This window comes from Pungitius pungitius, chromosome 9 (genome assembly GCF_949316345.1).
Source record: "Pungitius pungitius chromosome 9, fPunPun2.1, whole genome shotgun sequence".
Lineage (NCBI taxonomy): Eukaryota > Metazoa > Chordata > Actinopteri > Perciformes > Gasterosteidae > Pungitius > Pungitius pungitius.
This window is the reverse complement of record NC_084908.1, coordinates 16,128,459-16,151,215: the sequence shown is the minus strand read 5'-3', so window position 1 is coordinate 16,151,215 and position 22,757 is coordinate 16,128,459. Positions and strand designations below refer to the sequence as shown.

Sequence of the window (22,757 nt, the reverse complement as noted above, 5' to 3'; positions counted from 1 at the left end):
TGAAAAGATATGGATTTTCTTCATCTTGTGACCCTGCACCCCTTGTCACCTCCACACACATCATATTTAATTAGTAGCAATTATGGCTCTTGGATTGTAATTGTCAACATTAAGGAATAGGCATGCTTTAGTTTAGTGTGTGTTAATCCTAGACATGGCGTAATTAAGCCCTACATGTTTGTTTCATTTCAGTTCAATTGATCTCCATTGTGTTTTCACTTGATGTCCTGAAGTAGCAGAGGGGATGAGAAGTGATTTGACACGCAAGCCTGTCCTCCTTTTCCAGGTACATCAGCACCAGGACCGGGGTGAGACGTTTCAGTGCGAACTCTGCCCCTTCACCTCCTCCCGTCACTTCAGCCTGAAGCTTCACATGCGCTGCCACCAGCACTTCCCCCGCACAGACGTCAAGGTGAAGGAGGAGCTCACCACCGATACGGAGGGCGAGGGCTCCCTGATGGGGGACAGCGGCCCCACGGACCTGAGAGGGACGGAGGTGTCCCCGCTGCACTCGGACAGCCAGCTGCAGACGTCCTCCCCGGTCGAGGCTTCTTCCAATCACGTCCACATCAAGGAGGAGCCCCAGGAGAGGGATCTGTCCGTGCTCTCCACCTTTAGCATGTGCAGGGACCGTCCCCGCAGCAGTGCCAACTCCCTGGACCTACCTGGAGGCGGGGTCAGATCCAGTCCTAGCGGCCCAACCACAGCCTCCCTCTTCAGCCCGGACATCACTACCAAGACGGCCACTGACCTCCTTATGAAGCTTTCAGGTTTGTGTCATTTGATTAAATGAAAAATGTTATTCACGCTAGGGCTGCAAAAATGACTTTTATCAATCAAGCTACTAGTGGCTAGACAAATGGAAAAGATATATACCCATCACAAGTGTGCACAGGGCCTGAAGATACATGACAGTGTTGCATCAAATGTTCATTCAGGTATCAAAGAAAAGACCAAAAGACCAATTATTTTTGGAAAGCTGGAGCTAGTTGAATTTAGACAGATTTGCTAAAATGCTTGTACGGTAACAGTTGCCTATTGGGGAAAATTGTATTAGCTATAATTTAATCAATCCATGAGTATAAACCAATCAATGTCCAAAATATTAAGTAGTATAGTTGAAAGTTGCTTTCATCTAAATGGAGGAATATTTCATTACAAAAATTAACGTGCACACGAACACTAGCTTGATGCCTTTTAATCCCTAATTGTTTTGTTTGTTGTGCCGTTATCACAACTTGACTTCTTAACTGCACTCATTTCAGTCGCACTTTTATAAAAAGTATTTCTCTTCCTCCAGACTTGAGCGTGAAGACAACCGTTCTGATCTCCGGCTAGATGTTGTCTCGCCTTTGCCTTAAGTTTTGTTTTGATTCTTTACTGTCACCAGAAATAACATTCGTAAGAAGTGTAAACAGTTTTATGTTTAACGTTTCAGGTCAAGGCCGCAGTGTGTGTCTGTGAGCTGTTTTTAATGGATTTTAAAACAATGAGATCCTAGTATTTCTTGGAGACAGTTCAAGCCTTCAGGGAATGGACAGTTTTAGCGTTGACAGCAGCAAATATAATCTTAGTTAGGCGTCTTAAGGACATCAACAAGGGAATCCAACCCAGTTTACACAAGGTTTGCTAAAGCTGCGTGGGTCTTAGAATCAGACCCATATGTTGTTTTTCTACACTTTAGCTATCATTGTGCATATTTTGGGGCTATCTGGAATGCCTGCACTTTTCTGCAGGATATTTCATCCATACAACCTTGGTTTCTGTGCGTCTTCCTCATGAGAATGGCCATGGACTTTTAGCCTTTTCACAAGTACCACATGCCGCATAAACAGGTTTGGGCAACGCCCAAAGAATTCAAAACTTTCTCTTTGGAGACAGATTTGTGGAATGCAACATGCTGTGTATTTGATTGAATAGATTAGGTTATACTCATTTTTCCTACAATACTTTTTTAAAACTGCACAATTTGGTATAGAGGAGTTGTTTGATTAATAATTGTTAAAACTAGCAAAGGAACCAATAAACGTGGCCTTTTTTGTATGTGAAAATGTTTCAATATGTGCTTTTGGCCATCTCACTGTTCAATGTGTGGCACCTATATAACAAAAGGAGTTACAGCACGCGTGGGTGCGTGTGTGTGCGTGTATATATAGTGTATTGCTATTAAGAAACTAGTTGGTCACAGATAAAAACTGATTCAAAGATCTGATTTAGCAAATCTATATTCAAAAGATGATGCATCTTACTGGCAGATGCACCATCCATGTATTAATGTGGATGCTGTTGGGCCGAGCACATCTAACTGATTTGTTGGCACCTTCCTTGTGTTGTGCCACTTGTTTGTTCATTGAAGGTCTGTTGGAATAAGCAAAAGAGAGGAGACATTCCTGGTATATTTACACTATTTCTGGAGGTAGACTGAGAACGTTGTGATAGTGAGCTTTTCACTTGCTTTTAAAAAGTAGGTCTCCAGTAATTGGCAGTAACACAGTAGAACTGAGCAAAACTAAAGTCGTGACCTGAATCCGAGCATATGCCATATTTTCATATCTAATCTCGAAGATAAAAGGTCTTGTTTGTAAACTTCACGTCTGCTTAAAATGTCATTACAAGACTGATATTCCATTCTTCTACCATTTTTGAGATAAGCTCTCCACCCAAGGTTGAAGTTAGTGGGATTTAATTTTTTTGCTCCTTTAGCACATACTCAAAGTGACATTTGATGGCTACCCAGTTGAACATCCTCATCTATTTGCGGTTGGCCGCTGATTAGCTCCACTGAAGCAGTTGTGGACTAAATGATTCCCTCAAGGGCACCTTAACAAATGTTGTTGAGGGATTAATTTTTCTCCCCTCTCATATTATCAGTTCTCAGGGGAGTTGAAGATACTGTAACCTTAAGGCATCTTTCTCCTTCCAACAGATCTCTTTGCCTGGGTGTCGGTGTTATTGTGACTGACACACTGGTGACACGTATTCCTCCAGAGGTGTTGAGATCAACTGAAAACGACAAGTGGAAGAAGTCGTTCCGGAGCCATGTGCTAGGGATTGTTAACATAGATCTACTGTACCTTGGTGAAAAGCCTCATTTCAAAAGATGAAACGGTTTAATTCTCAACCTTTCTTGCAGTTGATACTGAGACCTGGTTGTCTGCACCTTAAAACCCGTGGTAGCAGTAATATTCCCCTTTCATGAGACCGTTTAAGACCTACTACGCTGACACGTAATTCAGTGGTATCTGCCTTTTGGTAAAGTTGCAATGTGACACGGGATTTTCCTGAGCTTTTACAACGTGGTGATGCGGCATGATTCTCAAGTTGACAAACATGCTGCTCTAAGGTGTACCAGGCTCAGGCCGTGTTTGGATGCGTTTCACCAGGTTGCAAAATATCAAAAGATGAGCTTGGACACGATGGCGAGATTGATGGAAAAAGGTTGACTGAGGTTCAGCGTCGGGGTCGAGGCTGCCGCTGCCACTCTTCCACTTAATGCTGTGTAATTAGATTGAGATCTTGAGCGAGGATGGGATGAAAAAAAAAACCCTGGGAACATTAGATTAATTAAAAATGTATGCATAATTCATAATTAAAAAGGAATTCATAATTTGAGATGATTAGCGCCCTCAGCGACATCTTCTGACCCCGCCAGGATGCACGGGGACTGAGCCGCCTTAGTTAGCTCCCCGTCGGTCTCGCACGCCCGGCCCCCCATGCGTGCTCCCCTGGGTGCCAGTTGCATTCTACTCCCAGACTGCACAGCCAAGCCCGGGCAACTCCCACAGGACCAAGATGGCTCCTCGCAATGTCAGTCCAGTGTCGAGTGGCGGACATCTTAGTCCGTGCATCGCTCGGCAACGAGGGAGGATGAAAAGGCGGCGAGAGCGCGTTGAACTCGAATGCGCGATGGTGTGTTTTTAATGAATACCGCCTCTTTGATCACTAAGTTTTCCCTTTGTGTGTGGGGGGGGGGGGGGGGGGGGGGGAGTGGAGTTAAAGATGGAGCGTTATGAAACTGAGAAGAGCTGGACTCAGATCTTTGTGAGACTTACTCATGCCAAGGAGCAGCCGGCGAGAGAGAGAGGTGAGGAAGTTCCTCCTGGGACCTGCAGACTCTATTTCTTTTGACCTCCCTGCCAACTCAGATTGAATGTGTACACGAGCAGCTCATCCCTCCTGCTTTTACACTGCTGTCTCAGTGCCTCTATCCCACAAGGCCTTGGAGAGGGAGGGGGGAAGCGGGTGTGGGTCAAGGAGGAGGCGTAAAAATGTAGAGAGGGAAAGATAAAAAAGAGCCGGATAAAGTGACAGCAAGTGGGGGAGGGGGGGTGAGAAAGAGGGAGTTGCATAGAGTTCCCCGGGCATAAAAAGCCAGTGAACTCTTCCTGACCTCTGACATAATAAGCATATCATTTTTTGGGGTTGCCCGGCTTTCCATTGAGTGTTACACTGATACCCTTTGATTTTTATCCTTGCATGCTGACACAACCGTTAGCGATCCAGTGTGATCCACAGTTTGTTTCAGAGATGAAAGGCGCGGAGCTACTTTGAAATGCGCGGCCCCTACCCTGTGCCCAGCGGACCCTGAGTTAATAATGACAGTGGGCACTGCACACCCTCAACCCCCCCCCCCCCCCCCCCCCCCCCCCCCCCCCCCCCCCCCCCCACCCCGCCGTGGTGACACAGGCACAACGAGCTTGACCCTGGCTGGGTGTGAATAATTGGCATGCAGGGGGTTGTGGGAGGTGTTGCATCTGTCACGATGCTTCTGCAGTTGTCTTATTTATCCTTTTCCTGGGAGAGTATCTCACATGCAACGCTCTGCTTCAGTGGAACGATGCGCTGACAGGACGGTATAATCGTACATAAAAAAACGTTGGTATTCTCCGGGGGGTTTACAGGACATGGACTTCCCCCGCCGCCCCTTGTCCTGGGTATACATGTTATTTGGATACACCATACGGGCCTGTGTTAAACTGTTCTAGATGTGATGTGTTAAAACACTTTTCATCTTGGTTGATAGAGATTTCCATTGAATTCTGAAATGTCCCATTGTAATGTTGCTTTATGAACATCAAGTGTCTTTATGTCCTTTGCTTTCCAGCTCTGCATGAGCAGACACAGGCAGGCCTTTTGTGTGTGACCTCTGGTCCATACATCCCCTCTGCAGCCATCAGTATCACTGTCCGGTGTCTAGCACACTGTCAACTATTGTCGGGTTCTCAACTTGCCCCACGTAGCCCTCTGCTTTTCTTTTCTTTTTTTTCTTTTTTCCTCCGGGGGAAAACAGCAGCCAATTGTCAGAAGGGGAGCAGGCCGGCATGACAGAGGTGGAAAGCTAATGAAGTTATTTGACGGCAGCCCTGGCCACGGAGCGAGAGGTGAGGCGGAGTGGACAAGCGCCTGGCAGCGAGACGGATGAGGCGCGAGAGGGAGATGCGCGGGGTAGGGGGGGGGAGAGAGAGAGAGAACGCCGATGAAAGCAGCATTTGTGGCAGGTGTCGGTAGGGTGCGATAACCTGGAGACAAACTGATAGCATCGTCAACCCTGAACCAGGGGCCGCCGTACAGCTTCAGGCGCCCGCAGCTGACACTGTCCTGGGTACGGACTCACACTGCCAGGAAGCTCACAGAGGAGGTGCCCAGTCACCCAGAGGGGCCCATCTCCTCCTCCGGTCTGTGCGCTCTGCACAAGATGAGCTGCCATGGACTGGATGCTATTGTGAAATTCTGACAGACAAAAGGCCAAAATATAAACTCTGCGTTGGGGGGGCTGATTTGTTCGTCTTGGTAGCGCTTTTTGTTATCGAAAAAAGAAAAGAAAAACACTTGCCAGTTGGATTTGGCCACTAAATAATTCATTGGGTTCAGTAACATAGATTCCGAGTGGAAATTCCCTCTATTTATAGCAACAAATCCAAAAGGTCACTCAAGTGGTGTGACTTTGTGTGTGAGTGCACGTCCTGGGGTTGTTTTTGTTCTCGTGAGCCCACAGGGAAGAAGTATTTGGAATTCTAAAACTTGTGTTGAGTCTGCCGCTTCATACGGTTTCGAATGCAGCGTGACGCAACACGGAGCGAGTATTCCTCCTGCGTGGGAAAATTTCGACATGTAATCTTATGTGTGTTTTGTAAGGCGCTGGCCAAAGTGTGCTGTCCCTGTCTGATCCGACATGGCCCAACACGCTTCTAATTAGAGGACGTCCTTCCAGGTGCTGACCAGGTTATACTTAGCCTGCCCGTTGAAATCTGACGGTGTGACATTTCCAGCTGGTGCCACGTGCGACCCCGCGCCACTGCCCCTGAACTTGAAGGTCACCTCCCCTCCCCTCCCCCCCCCCTCCGCCCAGTCCCCTCACCCCACCACAACGCTCAACCTCTTCCCTCTCCCCTTCTTGAACTGCAGCACCGGCCCGCCAGGGCGCGGCACTGTGGCGTCGTGGCACCACGCGGGTGGTCAGAACACCGACACCTGTCCCCTCTCCTGCCCCTTCTCGCCCGTCACCGAGCCCTCTGTCCCCGCCGCATGGATCATCATTAATCAGAGGGGCTGGGGCCCGGCACAGATTGATGATGCGGGCAGGGAGGGGGCGGCGGGCCTGTGGCGGTTAGAGATGTTAGGTGAGATGGTGGGGTGAGGAGCGGGGCAGATCTCTGCTGGGGCCAGAGGAGACAGGACAGAAGTCTGCCCAAGAGTGATAGCCTCTCTTATGTCCGTGCCCTGTGACTGTGTGAGTGTGTCCGTCTGTGTGTAAGACACACTGCCGATTGTTTGAAAACTGTTGATGTGTCAAGCGTGGGGAAGGATCTTTTTATATAGACACGTTCCCGTACTCGGCATCAATTAACTTGGTCCAGTTTTAATTGAATTATTCGATTTAATTAAAAAATTGTGTGTGTATTTATAGGGTTGAGCTTTAACAAGCCGTGTGGCTCCTTAGCAGCTTCTCAACTGTGGTGTCAGTTTTAGCATCAGCATATGGTTCTAATTATTGATAAATGCGTGACCAATGCCATTTCATAACATCACAAATGTGTGCTGGTAGATATTCCGTGAGTTGCACATATTTTTAAAATAACAAAGGAGAAATATAGAAACAACCGTTGCCACATTTGGTTGTCATTAGCATATACGATGCCCTGCCCTGAAACGTTTGCTATAGCAACGAGGCTTCGTGACGCACGTCTAAAGCAAAACACCATGCTCCTTCCATCCATCCAGGCAGGATCATTCATTTTACTTTTAGCAAACAACATAAACACTTATAAATACTTCTACTTCAACTTATTGCTCAAAGAAACTTTGCTTTCCAGGTGTTTTATATAATAGGTAAATATAAAAAAAGATCTAAAAAAAAGTCAAATGGTTCTTTCTGATTAGAAGAGAGGGAAATTCTTTCATTAACATGGCCTACTATATATTCACATATTTCACTTGCATGCACGGGAACGGTTTTAAGTTTCGTGTAATCAGATCTCATCAGCCAATCTACTTGATGAAGTGCTGTGATTGTTTCTCACTAAGGGGGTTTGTGCGCCCGTTGTGAATCCCGTTGGTGGACAATAGTCCCCTTTAACCCTACCATAGCTGCACGGAATGAAATGGAATAGAATAGGTCTTGCAACGCATCGCCGCAGCTTCCCTCTGAGTTTTCTGGCCATCCCAAAGCCGTGGCCCGTGCAAACCTTTTTGAGTGGCGTGGAACGGGCCGAGAGGCACAAAGACTGGCGCTCGCCCCGCTGTTCTTTTCTTGGCGGCTATCGGAAGTTGCTCCATGTCTAATTATTAATTATTCATCTGAAGCGGATTAGACGTGGCCCAGTTTCTCTTGAAGACGGCTTTAGAGCAGAGGGGTCCGTGTGACGGTTCACTCCCCTGAACCGGGCCGCACGCTGCAGAGATGGCAGATAAGACCTCAGCCGATTTGTTATCGCGCTCCGTGGGAGGATCTTGGGGTTTTTTTGTGTTTTTTTTTTTTCTCTCTCCTTTCCATTCCTCCAATGTCCGGGGAGAGAAGAAACCCTTCTTGGGGTAGAATGGAGCTGGGAATAAAATGTTCAGAATTAATGGGATGGGGTGGGCGGGGGGAGGGAGGGAGGGAGGGAGGGACAGTGTGAAGAAGGGGAGGGAAATGAATTGGCCATTTGTTGTGGATGCCCTAAAGACCAAGAGAGGACAGTCGTGAGGTGGCACCCTTTGTGTCGGGCCACAGCACGGCCAACTGTGGCGTCTGGCGCGGGGATAGGGCCACTTTGTGGTCTCATTCAATTGAATGTATTCTCTCTTCACTCATTGGAAACATAAACAACTTGGTTTTATTTAACAATCTGACGTGTTGTATACTCAATGTGGTATGTGAGACCTTTTGTCTCACTAAGAAAGTAATGTGAACTCGTGTTTTTTTTTTTTGCTGCTGCTGCTGCTTGCCCTCAAATTGTCGTTTTTAAATTCATCGCATTCCTTCTTTTCTCTCCGGCCGCAGCGGCCAATCAGAGGGAGTCGCTCAAGTCTCCGTTCCACCTGAAGGAAGAGCCCAAGGGGGAGGAGGTGCTGAGCCCTCGGCCATCCTCCCAGAGCCAGGTGCAGCCAAGCTTCCCTGCTACTTTCTGCCAGGACAGGCCACTGGGGGCTGCGGCAGCCACGGAGCGCCCGGGGCCACTGAAGCCGAGGGACGGAAGTCCCATGGCCAAGAACACCTTGCTGAACCACGACATCAACCTTAAGGTGGCGTCTGAGCTGCTCATTAAGCTATCAGGTATGCATGGGCCAACCGTAGCTTTCTAGCCGTTTATTTGACGTCTGTAGGCTTAAAGTTAATGTGCTGTATTTGTTAAATGTTCCGCAGATACGCACGCGAAAACGACAAGCACATCCATACAAACTATTTTGTGGAGCGAACGGATCATGCACTTGTGTTATTGATAATTCCTTCGCTGGTCGGCTGTTTTGGTTTTAGATCAGACAATAACGGCTCTAGAGGTTAGTTTAAGGTCAAGAGTTATGACACTGAAACGGGTCACAAAGGGTTCTGTGGTTTTTCTTCTATAACACACCCCACCGAGCTGAAATTGGGACCTGCTGAAAGTTAACGTGCGGTGAGAAAGCATATGTGGTGAATTTGTCTTTGTTTCTTGGAGGCCTTTGGTCTAGACGGTGTCTTTGTACACTCTGATGATATTTCGGTAACCCGTCATAGTCTATTCACAGTGTCACTGTATACATCTATGGTTTGTTCCGAGTTATTGTGAACATCAATCAGTGCGTCGAGGATTGGTCCTCCCTCTTCCTTTTGTTTTGTGCAACGGTTTGTCTTCTAAACACTGCCCTCGAATCTAGATCTTTGTACACCGAACTTAAAACTCAACCCGTGTTCGATGAGAGGCAGTTAAAACGGTTTCAGGCTGCGTTGGCCACTCTGTCATCATCCAATCCAGCAGGATTTAGCCTTTACAGCTTCTGCTTTGAGCGCCGCATGAATGTTGGGAACAAGTCCTCCCACAGGGACTCCAGCCTGGTTCTTTTGCTTTGTAGCACTCGCAGCAGTGCTGCCGCCGCTGCTCCACTTGTGTTGCTGTTTCACCGGTTATTTTTTTGATTACCACACACTTTGCTTTACTGCAAAATACACTTTAAAAGCCGCTTCTTATTATAGCCCACTACTGACTGCCAGGGCGGGTTCAAGTGTGCCATGGACAGGTGTTTGTCCGCTGTGGGCTGCTGGAGTTCATCTGTCAGGGAGTATTTAACAGCATGTACCAACAGAGTGGGCACCCCTAGCTATATGAACCTTTTTTTTGTCCTGGGCTAAGAATGAAAAGGAATGCTGAATTCATTTTTCGGAACTACCCTTCCTGTAAGGAAATAAATACACAGCCAGATCACCAATTTGAATGAATACTGCACTGGAATTGTACAGCCGTGAGAAGAAGAAAAAAAAGTGTGACGGACTTGTGACGGACTTGTGCAACTATGTGCAGTGTTTAAAGGCACTAAGCAAATCAAAAAAGCGCAGTGGGGCGTCACTCCGTCTGCGGCCCTTCATCCTGTGCCAGCGTGTGCATGCTCGACAGTCACCTCACACACCGGTCGCCATTGTTCACTTTGGGTGGACTAGTGTTCAGAGTGAGTCATGTAAGCTGGAAGCTCTGTGCCACTACACGTGTGCTGCTCCGCTGCCTGCCCCCAGGTCATGTTCCCCTATGTGTGCGTGTGTGTGTGTGTGTGTGTGTGTGTTGAGGACGACAGAGATGAAATGATTGCTACTTTGAAACAACAACAATAAAAGCTGATTTAGTGTGTTAGCCTCTGTGTTAATTCAGAGGGAAAAGCTGATAGAATGATGTGGGCAGGATGTAAGTCCTCCAGTGGGCTGCCTCCACCTATGTTCTTTGTTTCATCGCTGATCCTTACCCATCAATTTAGCTCATTCTGATGTTCTCCCGCCAGTGCGTTTAGTTCTCAAGCCGCGCTTATCCCCACCCATCGCTTACACTGGCGCTGCGAGGTTGACCCGGGTTAGGGAAAGATGCCGCAGCGTTCATCTGTCCGCCAGCTCCCTCTGCCCCCTCACACAGTCCTCGTAGTGCGGTGCCGTCCATTGCCATGGCAACAGCGGGGGCGGTAGATGGAGAGGGCTGTCTAGAGTGACAGCCTTGACAAGAGTCTGGACCCTCAAATGACCCTGGGGGGTGGGGGAAGGAGAAAAGATGGCGATGGGGGAGAGGGGGGGGGAAGAGACGGGGAAAGGTCAATGCCTTAGCAGTCACGTGTGATTATGGTCATGAGGTTCAAGGGCATCTCCTCTGTAACCTATTTCTGTCCCCGGGTAAAGGTCAGCTCCACAGCACAATAAAGCCGTAAGTACACTTAAATGGGGAAACCACATTGGGGAGTTCGGACTAAGCATTGTTCTTGTTTCTCTGTTTCCTCATCGTCGCCTGGCGTGCAACAAATAGACCTAGCCTAATTAGATTCCCCCTCCCCCCACCCTCAACCGCGGCATTGCACAGTCCGAGTAAGTGGGGTTGTCATCATTACTGCCCATTGTGCTGTAACATGAGTTGCATCATCCCTTTAACTAGGTCACTTCTTCTCCTCTCCCTTCTCTCTCCCCTCCTCTCTTCCTTATCAAACGTTGGTTGGTGGTATTGAGTCGCCTCGCGAGCTCTACCTCCCCCCACATCTGTTTAAAACCAGGCTGCTGGTGTCTGGGGGCTAATTACGCCAGGCTAAATAGTCCCTGGCGCCAGAGGCTAACGTGTCCTAGCAGATGGGCACTGGTGTTGCAGGGCAATGGGAACATGGCGTCACAGGAAGGGGGGGGGGGGGAAAGGAGGGGTGAGGGGCCCTAGGTGGTGCCCTGGCAGACTGGCGTCGTGTGGGTAACAGCCGTGCCACCCACTCACCATCCAGCCACCCTCGCCGTAGGTGTGAAATCACACTTTGTACTTGCTTAACTCATTCCTCATTCCTAGGAACAGGCCTTTCATCTCTGATGAAATTTCAAAGGACTTCTCCCCTCTGCAGTGCTCGTTATCATCCTAAAAGAGGTTGGATTAAGCCAATTTTTGACCACAATGGAGCAGTAAGACTTAAAACCAAATGGATAAGCTATAAATGTGTAGCTCATGTGGTTCTTTTTGTTTGATTATTATTATTAAACACATCCAGCAGGAACAAAGCAACACATACCTTCTTTTGGTTACCATTCAAATGTAGGTTAAATAAAAGGGAGTTAATCCAATGAAGTCTAGTGAAGGTTGATGCATATGGTTTTCATAAGAAAATGGTTTATTCTTTTTGTCCGTGCGTCAGAGCCAATTAGCTGAACGAGGTAGCCACATTTGATCGTACTGCGTAAGATCTCGGCTCTTTAATGCGAAACCAAAGACATTGTACATCTCCTGCTGGCTATAATGTTTGGGTCAAAAAAGGTGGAGGGCTTTCTTAATGTGTGCAAGTAGGTTAAGATAACGATGTTGCTTAAATTGCACTAAATGTTTGCATTTTTCTTTTGCGTGTCTGCTGGTTGTTTGGTTTATTTACGTTATTCTGTATTACAATTTAGAAAATAGATAGATAGATATTTTTGACGGAAAACACATTTTAAAGCCCTAGAGCTAATACCCACGTTTCTAACAACTTTACAGGAGGAGGTTTTTATATAATTAAGCCGTTTTTATAAATGCCGTCTCGGGTTGCTCGTTGCTAACGGTGTCCCCGTCTGGGTTACCCGCCGAGGCCCGTCTCACCTCCACCAACTATCCTCCTCTTTACCTGTCCTAGATTAGCTGAGACCACGTCCCTATTGATTACAGTCGATGGTAGTAAAACCCTGTTAAAGGAAGGTAGGAAGTAGGGCTGCAACAACGAATCGATGAAATCGATTAGAATCGATTATTAAAAGCGTTGGCAACGAATTTCATTATCGATTCGTTGTGTCGCGCGACTATTATCTTTGAGTATTAAAAGAAAGTTGCGCGCGCCGCGCAGAGCTGAGAAAAAAAAGTTGAGCGCTCGCGCAGCAGAACATTGGAGAGACCCGTACTACTGTTCTGAAACATGCGGAGGAAGAGAAGCCAATGCGATCTAAATATTTCACACTGAAATGGGGGGTGCGGGTCCTAGCGGGCAACGGGGGGAGGGGGGGGGGGGGGGTGCTGCGGTTTTTGTGCAGCAATATTGATGTCCGGGTGGAAATCAGGAGAAAGGTCGGTCCGGGATATTTTCGGGAGGGGCTTTGAAATTCGGGAGGGTTGACATGTCTGATTGTAAGATATGCAAAAGCGACATGGCCTGGCACGGGAGCACCACGGGGATGATTCATGATTTTGTGCCTAATATATTTAATTTGGCGGCTGTAAAGTATACATCATGCGATGTGTGTATGTTTTTTGTGTTAGTCCATTTTATTTGCTTACTTAGGGATGTTCAAGGAGCAATCTGTTAGTGCAAAAGATATTTAGAAAGTGCACAGTCAGTTCTATTTTTCAATAAAGGGTTGGAAATTAATGTTTTTACATTTTTTATTTTTTTATCCGATTCATCGATTAATCGAACAAATAATCGACGGATGAATCGATTATTAAAATAATCGTTAGTTGCAGCTCTAGTAGGAAGTCATATCATTATTGTTATTAAAGGTGAGTTAGTTAGTTAGTCTGGTTGAAAAATGTTACAAAGTGACTCAATCTTCAACCTTACTCTTAACTAACTGTAAGCAGTTAACCACTCTGACTCACCACTCCGGCTTTACTGTCCAGTATTCCTGGTTTAGCTCTCCCGTGTCCTCATCATGCCCCCTCAGTGTGGCCGCTTGTTGACCTCTCTTATCCCCTCCCCTCCCCCCTCTGCATCTTTCCTTCTGTCTCATTGGCTCCTTGTCACTGCTCGTAGCTCTATTTACAGGAATACAGAGTATATACAGAGTAATTCGTTTTGCCTTCTGTTTCCTGGTTCCTGTTTCCTAGTGATGGACAGAATGACTGAGGCACATCACTTATCGTCGTTTTCTCTCGATGTTATACGATAAATCTTCTGTCGCCGTTGAACAGCTCCAGCTCATTTTTTTCTCGTTTGTTTAGCATCACTTTAGCAATGGCCGTATCTGGTTCCTTTTATGGGCTGCTTATCAAGCGCGCTGCTCCAGAGTCAGATGTAGCGGCGGTTTGCGACCGTTGAAGGGCTGATCTACTTTGCGCTAGCTGGTCGAGGATCAATTGCAGCAGCAGCCGTCTGTGAAGTCTGCAGGCAAGGCTGCTGTGGCTCCCACATGACACGCAGTCTCCACACTGCAGCCTTTGAAGCGCATGAACTCTTCACCCCTGTCTGAGCAGGTCGGCTGGAGAGCAGCAGAATAGAGAGATGCGAGAGATTGAGAGAGAGAGAGAGAGAGAGAGGCAGAGGGAGGGGGGAGATGGGGGTGGGGAGATTGAGAGATGTGGGATAACAGAACAGGGCGAAAGGTAGGCTAGGGAGGTGTAGAGGTTGTCATTTAGGCTCTAGCAGTCCCCCATCCTTCTGTCCTCCCCCAGCTCCTCGCTCTCTCATCCCACTTTATTTTTTCCTCTCCTCCCCTCGGGTCTTCTTTTTCTGGCCCTGTTTGACCATTCCTGTCTCTTTCTTTACTCTTCCTCCTCGCCTCTTCCTCACGTCTGTCTCGCTCCCTGCCTGTCCGCCCGTCCTACGTTTTTGTTCCCGTGCCATCGACGCATCAAAGTGGTGCAATAAATTGACTTTGAGCGTTAAGTCACTAATGGCGTGTGACTTTTATTTTGTGTAGTAACGTATCTGCGGCGTCCTACTGTATATTCTCGGCAAAAGAGGCTGTCACGTCCTCGCAGATTCAAGTAGACACCAGAGGTCAAAGTTGGTCACTAAAAACAGCACACCACAGAAAGCCCGATCACTTTCGCTCGGACTCAAAACTAGAGTTGTGCTGCCTCAGAGGGAGCAAGGTGTATGTACAGTGCATTTAAAATAACAATAGCGATACACAATATAAAAATGTGCATTTGGTTGATTTTACAAAACAAATGGACCTGGAAAAAAAGGGCTTTCTTTACATTTGGACACCCCTTATAAAGACTGAGCTGCAATCGAACGGTTTATTGGTTTCTAATTATCACAGGCAGTGCTTCATGAATTCATGAATAAGGACTGTTTGCATTTTTTATTCAGCAGTGACATGAATTCTAAAAAAATCTCGAAAATATGAAAAACCACAAGTTTATTTACCAAATGCACAAATGCAAACATAGCTCTTACACTTGCTCCTTTATTAATGGAAAGTTCAAGAAAATAAAATAAAAATATCATTTGTCCACTAAAAGTTGCGTTACGTTGGCGTATGAAGTAATCAGACGAGACATCCAGCCAAACTCTACACAGGACTTCCTTTACTTGTAATCAAATAATTCTAAACAAGTTAGTTTCCTTGATTTCTAATATTTCACAAATATTACCACAAAACAGCCCTGTATAGTCTACTATTAGTTTGGTTTTACAATATTTCAGGATAAACCACCTTGTTTTATCGGTGTTACTATTTTGCAAATATATAAAACCCACATACATAACTTAATAGCCTGCGGTTTAACTTCATTTATTTTTCATTATTCTAGAAATTATTTGTATTTTATAGAAGAAAGCAATGCTATTTAGTGAAGGAGGGAACAGATACTTTCGGACACACATACACTCTTTCAGAGCTGATTCTGTGGCCTAATGGCATCTGGTGTATCACAGTAGAGGCTTCTGCACCAGAGGGGATGACACATACTCTCATAGACACACGCACACACACACTCTTACTTACAGACCGGATTCAGGCAGCCTGAGTGCAGCTTTTCATGGCTTCAGAACATTAGGTCGTGACCCTGACCAAAAAGCCACAGTTATTATCAGTCTGGGGAAAAAGGCCACATTCTCATTGTGTGACAGGTAGACTTATAGTTTGACCCGCTGTGATGTTATACTTTTAATGTGGTGTCCGTGTGTTTACCATCAAATACTTCTCTCTGTGTCACGTGACCTCACTGTAACGACCCTTTGGGTCGTGGGTGCGTTTGTCCTCGCGCTGGGAGTACACGTGGTGTCCGTTAGTGCGGGCACGCCACTCGGCATCTCGTTGTTAGGGTGGTGATCCAATGATGGAAGCTAGCTTGTCCCTTGGTTGACCCTAACAGAGCTGCCCCCCCTCCCCCCCACCCCCTCACACTTCTCCCACCTCGCCTCCCTCCCGTCCCTTTCCTCCTCTGCCCCTCCCATCCACCTCTCCTAGGTTACTCTTGGCCAACTCTAGCCACCTGATTAAGGGATTAGTGAAGCTGATGGTTGTCAGTGTCCCCCACATGCTGGCTACACCTGGACCTTGGGGGGGGGGCGGTGTGCAACTTTACATTCACCCGCATCAACACGGACTCGTACACACATCCTTATTGGGCGGACACCGGTATTGGTGTCACACAATGGCCTCGTTCTGCAGAGGAGCGGAGAATGCAAGGGGAGGGGTGGCAGGGTCAGCGCAGGGTCAATGTCTTGTATCTCCCTCCCTCCCTACTCTCTCTCCATCTCTTCTAGCGCCCCCCCCCCCACCCTGACCCCCCATGCCCCTCCCACTGCTTCCAATGCCCTGCCAAATTAATATATCCCATAATCCCACCGTGTCGCCATGTCAGCAGCACCGTATCCCCCCACCAGACTTTGTCTTGCTCTCGCTCGTCACCAGACGGCGGCGCCTCCTCTTTCCATCCCCGCAGTCACAGATTAAGATACCGTGGATGTGCAGGCGCTGCTGGATGTAGCATTGGCAGACGTATTGATTTGTTTATTCCAAACATTACATCTGCGCAGTGTATACTTGCTCCGGCCTAAAATAGGCCTCCACTTAAACAAGTCAATTTAACCACAGAGGGTTATTAGAGAACAATTCTATAACAACATAATAGCTATGCATGAAGAAAACAAAGCTTGCATCACAGTTTTCCTTTTAATAGTCTTTAATATATTTTCCTTGGCGGATATTCTGTTGTTTTATGTCTGTAGAGAGCAAGCAGTGCGTTTTGACTCCTGCCTATATTTAGGCTGGTCACTTTGCCTCACCTCCTGGTAGGAGGAGTGAGTCAACAGCTGTTTTCACCTTCCAGCTCATTGTCCGTGTGCTGAAAACCTTTGATCAATCAAAGACTCTTCTATCCAACACCCCTAGTCTTTATAAGCGTAGCTTCATTGCTTCTTAGTTCTTAGTTAAAGTGTTTTGGTGTCTTTTCTGTCTGCTTCACTGAACTTGCATGGGGTGCTGGGTCCCTCCCCCAAGCGGCTCTGTGACCTCTCGTTGCTCTCTTGCCCTGATAATTACACAGCTAGATTCTAACCGGCTCAGCTCGGCTTTAGCTGCAATGTTTTGGCTGTTATTTGGATTTTCCTATTTGAGTTTTAATTCCCCCTATACAACCATTTCATACATATATGCTGCGTGGGTTGTTGCATTTGTATTTGGGTGAAAGGCAAGTTTTTTTATTTATTTTTGCTCATAATATTTATTCCTGTTTTTCTCTCATGAGAAGACTTTGACAATAGAGGATTTTACTGATTGTTTAACCTTTGGAGGCGGGTGTGTGATATTTGATTTGGGGCTTTATGAATAAAATTGACAAGACTAGTTCAACATATCCAACGGGTCATTTGGCAGCTCTCAAGCATAATTCCGGCAAATCAAGTCTAAACAGTTTTCTACTTTTTTTCCAAACATCTGCTGCAGAGAACAACAAAGATCAGTATCAGAAGGTGAAAGTAAAGCCAGAGCCCATGGAGGTGGACCCTCCCCCTGCTGAACTCTCTCCACCTGCCTCTCACCTGCGGGCCTGCAGCACTTTAAGTGCGAGTGAGAAGACCGAGCCAATGAGTAACCTTCTAGAGACATTGGCCCGCCCCCAGAAAGACCTGTTCTCCCAGGACATATCGGTCAAAATGGCCTCCGAACTACTTTTCAAATTGTCAGGTAAGATCCTTGCACACATCAAACACGCAGTGTTCGTTGTATGCACAGCACACACGCACGCGCACACACACACACACACTCCTCTTTTCCCCTGCAGCACCACGGTGTAAACAGTGGACAGGTTCTGGACTATAAAACCTCCTGCCTTTTACCTGTCCGGCCATGAAAGCAGGAGACAGCAGTTTGTTTTGCTAAATCAAGCAAGACAGAGTATTAAGAACCCCCCCGCCCCCCCTTCCATGTCCGTGCTGATGTGTGTGGGTGTGGAGGGTCAGCCTTGCAGTCCTGGGCTATGACCCCGGCTTTATCCTGCCTCTAAATGCCATATATAGAGAAACACTCTTGGGTGAAATCTGTTTCCTCTTCTTGCTCACACACATATTCACAAATTCACACATTTACAGTCTTTCTTTCCCACACAGTCTTGCATGCACACCTTTACACACTCACACAAGGCCCCATGGGGAGTGGTGTCTGCACAAAAACTCCCTCCTCCCCCTCTGCCTTTCTCTCATTCTTTCTCTCTCTCTCTCTCTCTCGCTCTCGACTCGTTTTCAGACATGCCGGCTCAAGCACACTTGGCTGCACACGCTCTCTCCCCCTGCACTTCCACTCCCTCCCTTTACATTTCTCCCGTGCGGCATCTCCATGGCAACGTCGAAAGAGACCTCTGTCCTTGGCGAGGAGTTTGATGGAGCGGGGTGTTTAAAGGGTTGCAGTGGGTTGTAGGAGGGGGGGGGGTAAAGAGGGCAGCAGGGGTACGCAGTATGCCCACCCAGGGAGGCTAGGGCATTGCTCGCCTGGCAGTGGCGACGACCGTCCCGCCCCGTCCCCTCCCCCAAGAACTGGGTTTGAATGTGAGGGGAACTGGAGCATAGTGGGCTGCTGTCACACAATGAGCAATCAATATGAATTACCCAGAGCAGTAGGACCTCAGAGACACATCAGTAGCAAGGTCGCTCTGAATGCTGAGATGGTTGCAGCTTTGAAAGTCTTCAATATATCGCATTGAGACTCCGACATGCGGCTCCATCCTGGGGCGTTATGGACACTGGTGTTAACGACTGGATACTGAAAAGCCCACAGCATGGACGCTCGAGAAATGGCATTAGATGATTTTCCATCCTCCCTTTATTACCATTAAGAAACCTGTTTAAAACATGTCACATCTGAGACTCCATCCCTGTGAGCAAGCAGAGGTGGCCACTATGTTAAAGTACAGTATTCAGTGTACCCCCTCAGAAGCAGCCTGTGGATCTCTGGCAAGTGGACTTTGATGCCCTCGGCTTTAAACTAACCCTTGCCTGGGAGCAGCATGGTTATAATGTGTAATCGCAACCCTAAAACAGGTGCGAGTTGAGGTGTGAACAATGCCCAAGCTGTTAAGTGGCCGCAAAGGCATCAAGTCTTTTGGGATAACACGAGCAATTATCGATTTTGACTTCTAATTTTGTGGAATACAATAAGAGTCGGTGGCGGTCTTAATTTACCGTGGTTGATCTATCACATTGTTCTGACACTCCACTGTAATCATTCGGAGCAGCGTGTTGCTATGTCGACAAAATGCTAACCTTTGTGAGTTTTTAGAAGTTTGGAAGTGCAAGAGACAAACAACACAGCTAGTTACAATCAGGTGTTAATGTGTGAGGGGAGAAAAACGCTGCATGCAGGTCAGACACAGGTTGGTTTGATAATCACCAGTTGGCCACACATTTTGCATTTATTCTCCCCAAAAGTAGCACCATGAAATAATATTTTTGCACTGTTAAATAGCTTTTTACCAAACTTTTCCTGTTTTCCTGTGTATTCCGTAGAACTTTACAATGTAACATTAATGCTGATAAAAAAAAAACCTTGGCTAACACAAATGCAACTGTACTCAAAACACTTATGTGCCATCTGGGTTGTCTTATATGAACAGCTATGCACACGTAAAGAAAAAATATATATACATATATGTCTGTGTTATTGGGATAACATTTGGCTCACAGGTCGGCAGAGACTCCCACTGTACCAGATGGCCAGTACACCCCTGCTGGCATGGCCAACCTGTGCTTTACCAGCCGACTTGAGCCACAAGGAATAAGGAGGACGTAGTTTTTGTTTCTCTATTGTTTTGAGTATTTTATTGTGGGGTATCTAAATATCTCTTCTAAATGAATTCTGAAATGAATATTAAAAGAGAACGTTTCACTGGCTTTTCCTGGAGCCTCCAACCAAGCTCTTCACGTGCTGGTAGTGTTTCCTCGGTTGTCGTGGAGATCCCTTAGTTGTTGTCTTGTGACGTAACTATGGAACTCGGGTAGAGTAATACCTGTGTCTGTGTGAAGGTCTTCTACAGGGCCTGGTTTGAATAAATACTGCATTGAATAATTAGAAATGATAAAGTAGATAAAGTAGTATTGGGTTCACTGTGTTTTAATATGTTTGGTTTTCTTGTTGTTGTTTTTTTTCAGAAAAAGTCAGCAAAGCCAACTACCACAAAGACAGTAACATGGTGGGAATGAACAGGTTAGTCAATCATATAGCATTTGTCTCTTGACGATAATATTGATTAATATCCTGCTCTTTTCTTGTTTTTAATCCAGCAGCCATGTAAACTGATCTTATTATGCTTCCTGTTTCAGTCCGTTTCTGGACGAGTGCTTCAGACAATCACCCTTTAACTCGCGCTCCAAGAGCTCTTCCCCCGCAGAACCCAGCTCGTCTACCAGGGCACTGTTCCATGGTGAGACGCATGTAAAACACGCGCACACAGACACTCACTCACAGGAAGATGTGCTAGTGGTATTAACGGATTATCTCCGCTCGTGTCGTGTCTTTCAGATCTGCAACTAAGTCGATAAACTATTGTGAGAATGAAGCGTTTTGAAGAATGTGTACTGGTTCCAGCAGCTCAGATGCATGCATTTACTACTTCTGCTGTCATATGTGACTGTAGATCGAATATCTTTTCTGGTAAGCGCACCAGAAGAAAATTGAAAACAGTATCATCGACTACGAAGTTGTGAATGGCATTTTTTTAAACAATTAAGGCAATAATCTACATATTAACTGATAATGAGAACATTTATCAATTAAAACCTTGCTGTTTTCATGCTTGTTGTTTTATGATTAAAAAAATAATAATATTCAGAAAAATGATCTCAAAGTCAGAACCGCTGCGTCATTAATTAGAATCAAAGAAATGAAAAAGATTCCAAGTCTGCAAGTTACTCTCCGTGTACAGTTGCTTGGTCATGATATACGTACATATATACATGTACATGTACATATACATGTGCATGTGCACGTATTACCGACATCCTTTTAAACACACAACTGCACAGAAGCCGTGTTTCCTGCAGAGTTTCTCACCACCAAAACTATACATTAAGAAACCTTTACATCTGAGCCACAAGGACACATCTCAATTAACCACCTCCGACTTTACAGGATCTCACCTTCCTCTCTGGCGAAACCCCCCCTCCCTCCTGTTTCATATTTAGAGCTCCATCCGGCCCCACTGCACTCAAGCATTTCCCCAACCCCGAAGGCCTTTGCCCAGGGCGTCCCCCCCGTCTCCCTCTCCTCCGTCTTCCCTGGCATCCCTGAACTTCCCTCCGCGTTCTTTTGGCAGTGAGCGATCCAGAGGTTAATTAGCTTGTGCCAGCTTTGCCTGTCCCTGTGCCAGTTAATGAAAATCTGATTGGCTCCTGGGTGTCAAGAGTGTCCTGAAAGTTAATTCGCCCCGACCACCTCCCCTTTCCCTCGTGTGTTTAAGCTTCACATCCAGACTCCGCCGCTCACAGTACTGGTCTACTCCCCCCCCCCCCCCCTCCCCACATTGTGTGTCCCTCTTTGACTGCTCCTTTTCTGGTGTGTCTTCATTTTCTTCTTCTTCTCCCCCGTATTACAAACCCCTTCTCCAATTATTGGTGGGCATCTGTAGTCACAGCTGTGGGCAGGCGTAGCTTTAATCAAACATATTTTCTGTTCAGTGTTTGGGGAACGTCACTGTTCGTTCCTTCCTAAGTTTATTTTATCATTACTGGTACATGAATTGCACTTGGTTACTGATGAGTGACAATTGTCTTTTTTTAAAAGGCCAAGCAGACCGCTTCACAGCAGATATTTTAGTAACGTAACGTTTAATGTAAAGAGGAAAGCTTACATCTTTTGATTGAATGATTAGTGTCATGGACAGTGATGCTCTTTCCAACAATTCTTCAACGAGTGACGCATTCAGCAGTATTTCAGAGCATGTAATGGCTATTTAAGCAACTTCCAGGCTTCTCGCTTCAGTCTGCGGTTTAGCACGATCCCTCATTTCCCGTTTGTACCCCCCCCCCCCCTCTCTCTCTCTCCAAAGCAACTAATTAAGCCATTAACCACTTCAGGGCTTACGCCACACCCTAACCGGCTTAATCATCCGTGTGTTCGCCGGGTCGTGGCCACGAGGCCTCGCTGTGCGGCTTCTCATCACCCGTGTGACCGGGCTGTCCCCTGGTCTCAGGACAAGTTAATGTTTTTCTGTGGTGAGCTTCAGCTACAAGCCCCGTAAGAAGGCCTAGGATTCTCCGAATAAACCCCCGAGACAACAAGTAGAGAACACCGGGATGAAACTAATGTGATCACCCTGTTGAAGTCAGATCTCCGCTCATTTTTTTTGCATAATTTTCAGCCAAATTACTGCTCTTTCCAGATTTACTGGTGTGTTTTTACCATCACACACGTGCCCCCCCTCACCCTAATGACTGGAGTGTGTCACAAACCTGCAGTAAAAGGTCACAAAGAGGATCAGTTTACAACTGTTTTCTGAGTTAGGCAGAAAATTCTCTTCCCCCCCCACAGCCATGGGCAAGTCTGGCATGTCTTATCAAAAAGCAACTTATATGTCGAATTGATTAATCGACTGCTATTGATGTGATTTCAAGTTGAACCCGATCTTGGTGTCTCAGCAGGCTCTGCTCACTCAAAATGATAGAGTCCTGCAGCCCATTGATTGTATCTTTGATTCACCACATTTTCTGGAGCGAACTTTGCAAAAAATAATGATGAACTCATTACTTCCCTCAGAGTAGTTTGAACGGGATGTACCTCCTTAAATTTGACTTCATAGAAATATTCTTTCTGTAATCCCAAATTATGACACCTGCATTATACCCATCAGAACATATTTCATATTTCTTAGAATAATACCAAATTCCACAGGCTTTTTATTCCATATCAAGATGTTACATACAGAACAATCTTTGCTGGCACATATATTAAAGCG

At 46.4% G+C, this 22,757-nt stretch overlaps 1 protein-coding gene across 1 annotated transcript in view; it reads left to right on the top strand.

Annotated features, from left to right (window-relative positions):
• znf827 (zinc finger protein 827) overlaps positions 1-22,757 on the top strand; it is a 61,160-nt gene that overhangs the window by 20,583 nt on the left and 17,820 nt on the right. Inside the window, exons 4-8 of the mRNA XM_037471105.2 lie at positions 287-770; positions 8,483-8,755; positions 17,261-17,500; positions 19,957-20,011; positions 20,128-20,228. Of these exons, the coding sequence (XP_037327002.2) occupies positions 287-770; positions 8,483-8,755; positions 17,261-17,500; positions 19,957-20,011; positions 20,128-20,228 (1,153 nt within the window). The remainder of the gene's footprint in view (positions 1-286; positions 771-8,482; positions 8,756-17,260; positions 17,501-19,956; positions 20,012-20,127; positions 20,229-22,757) is intronic.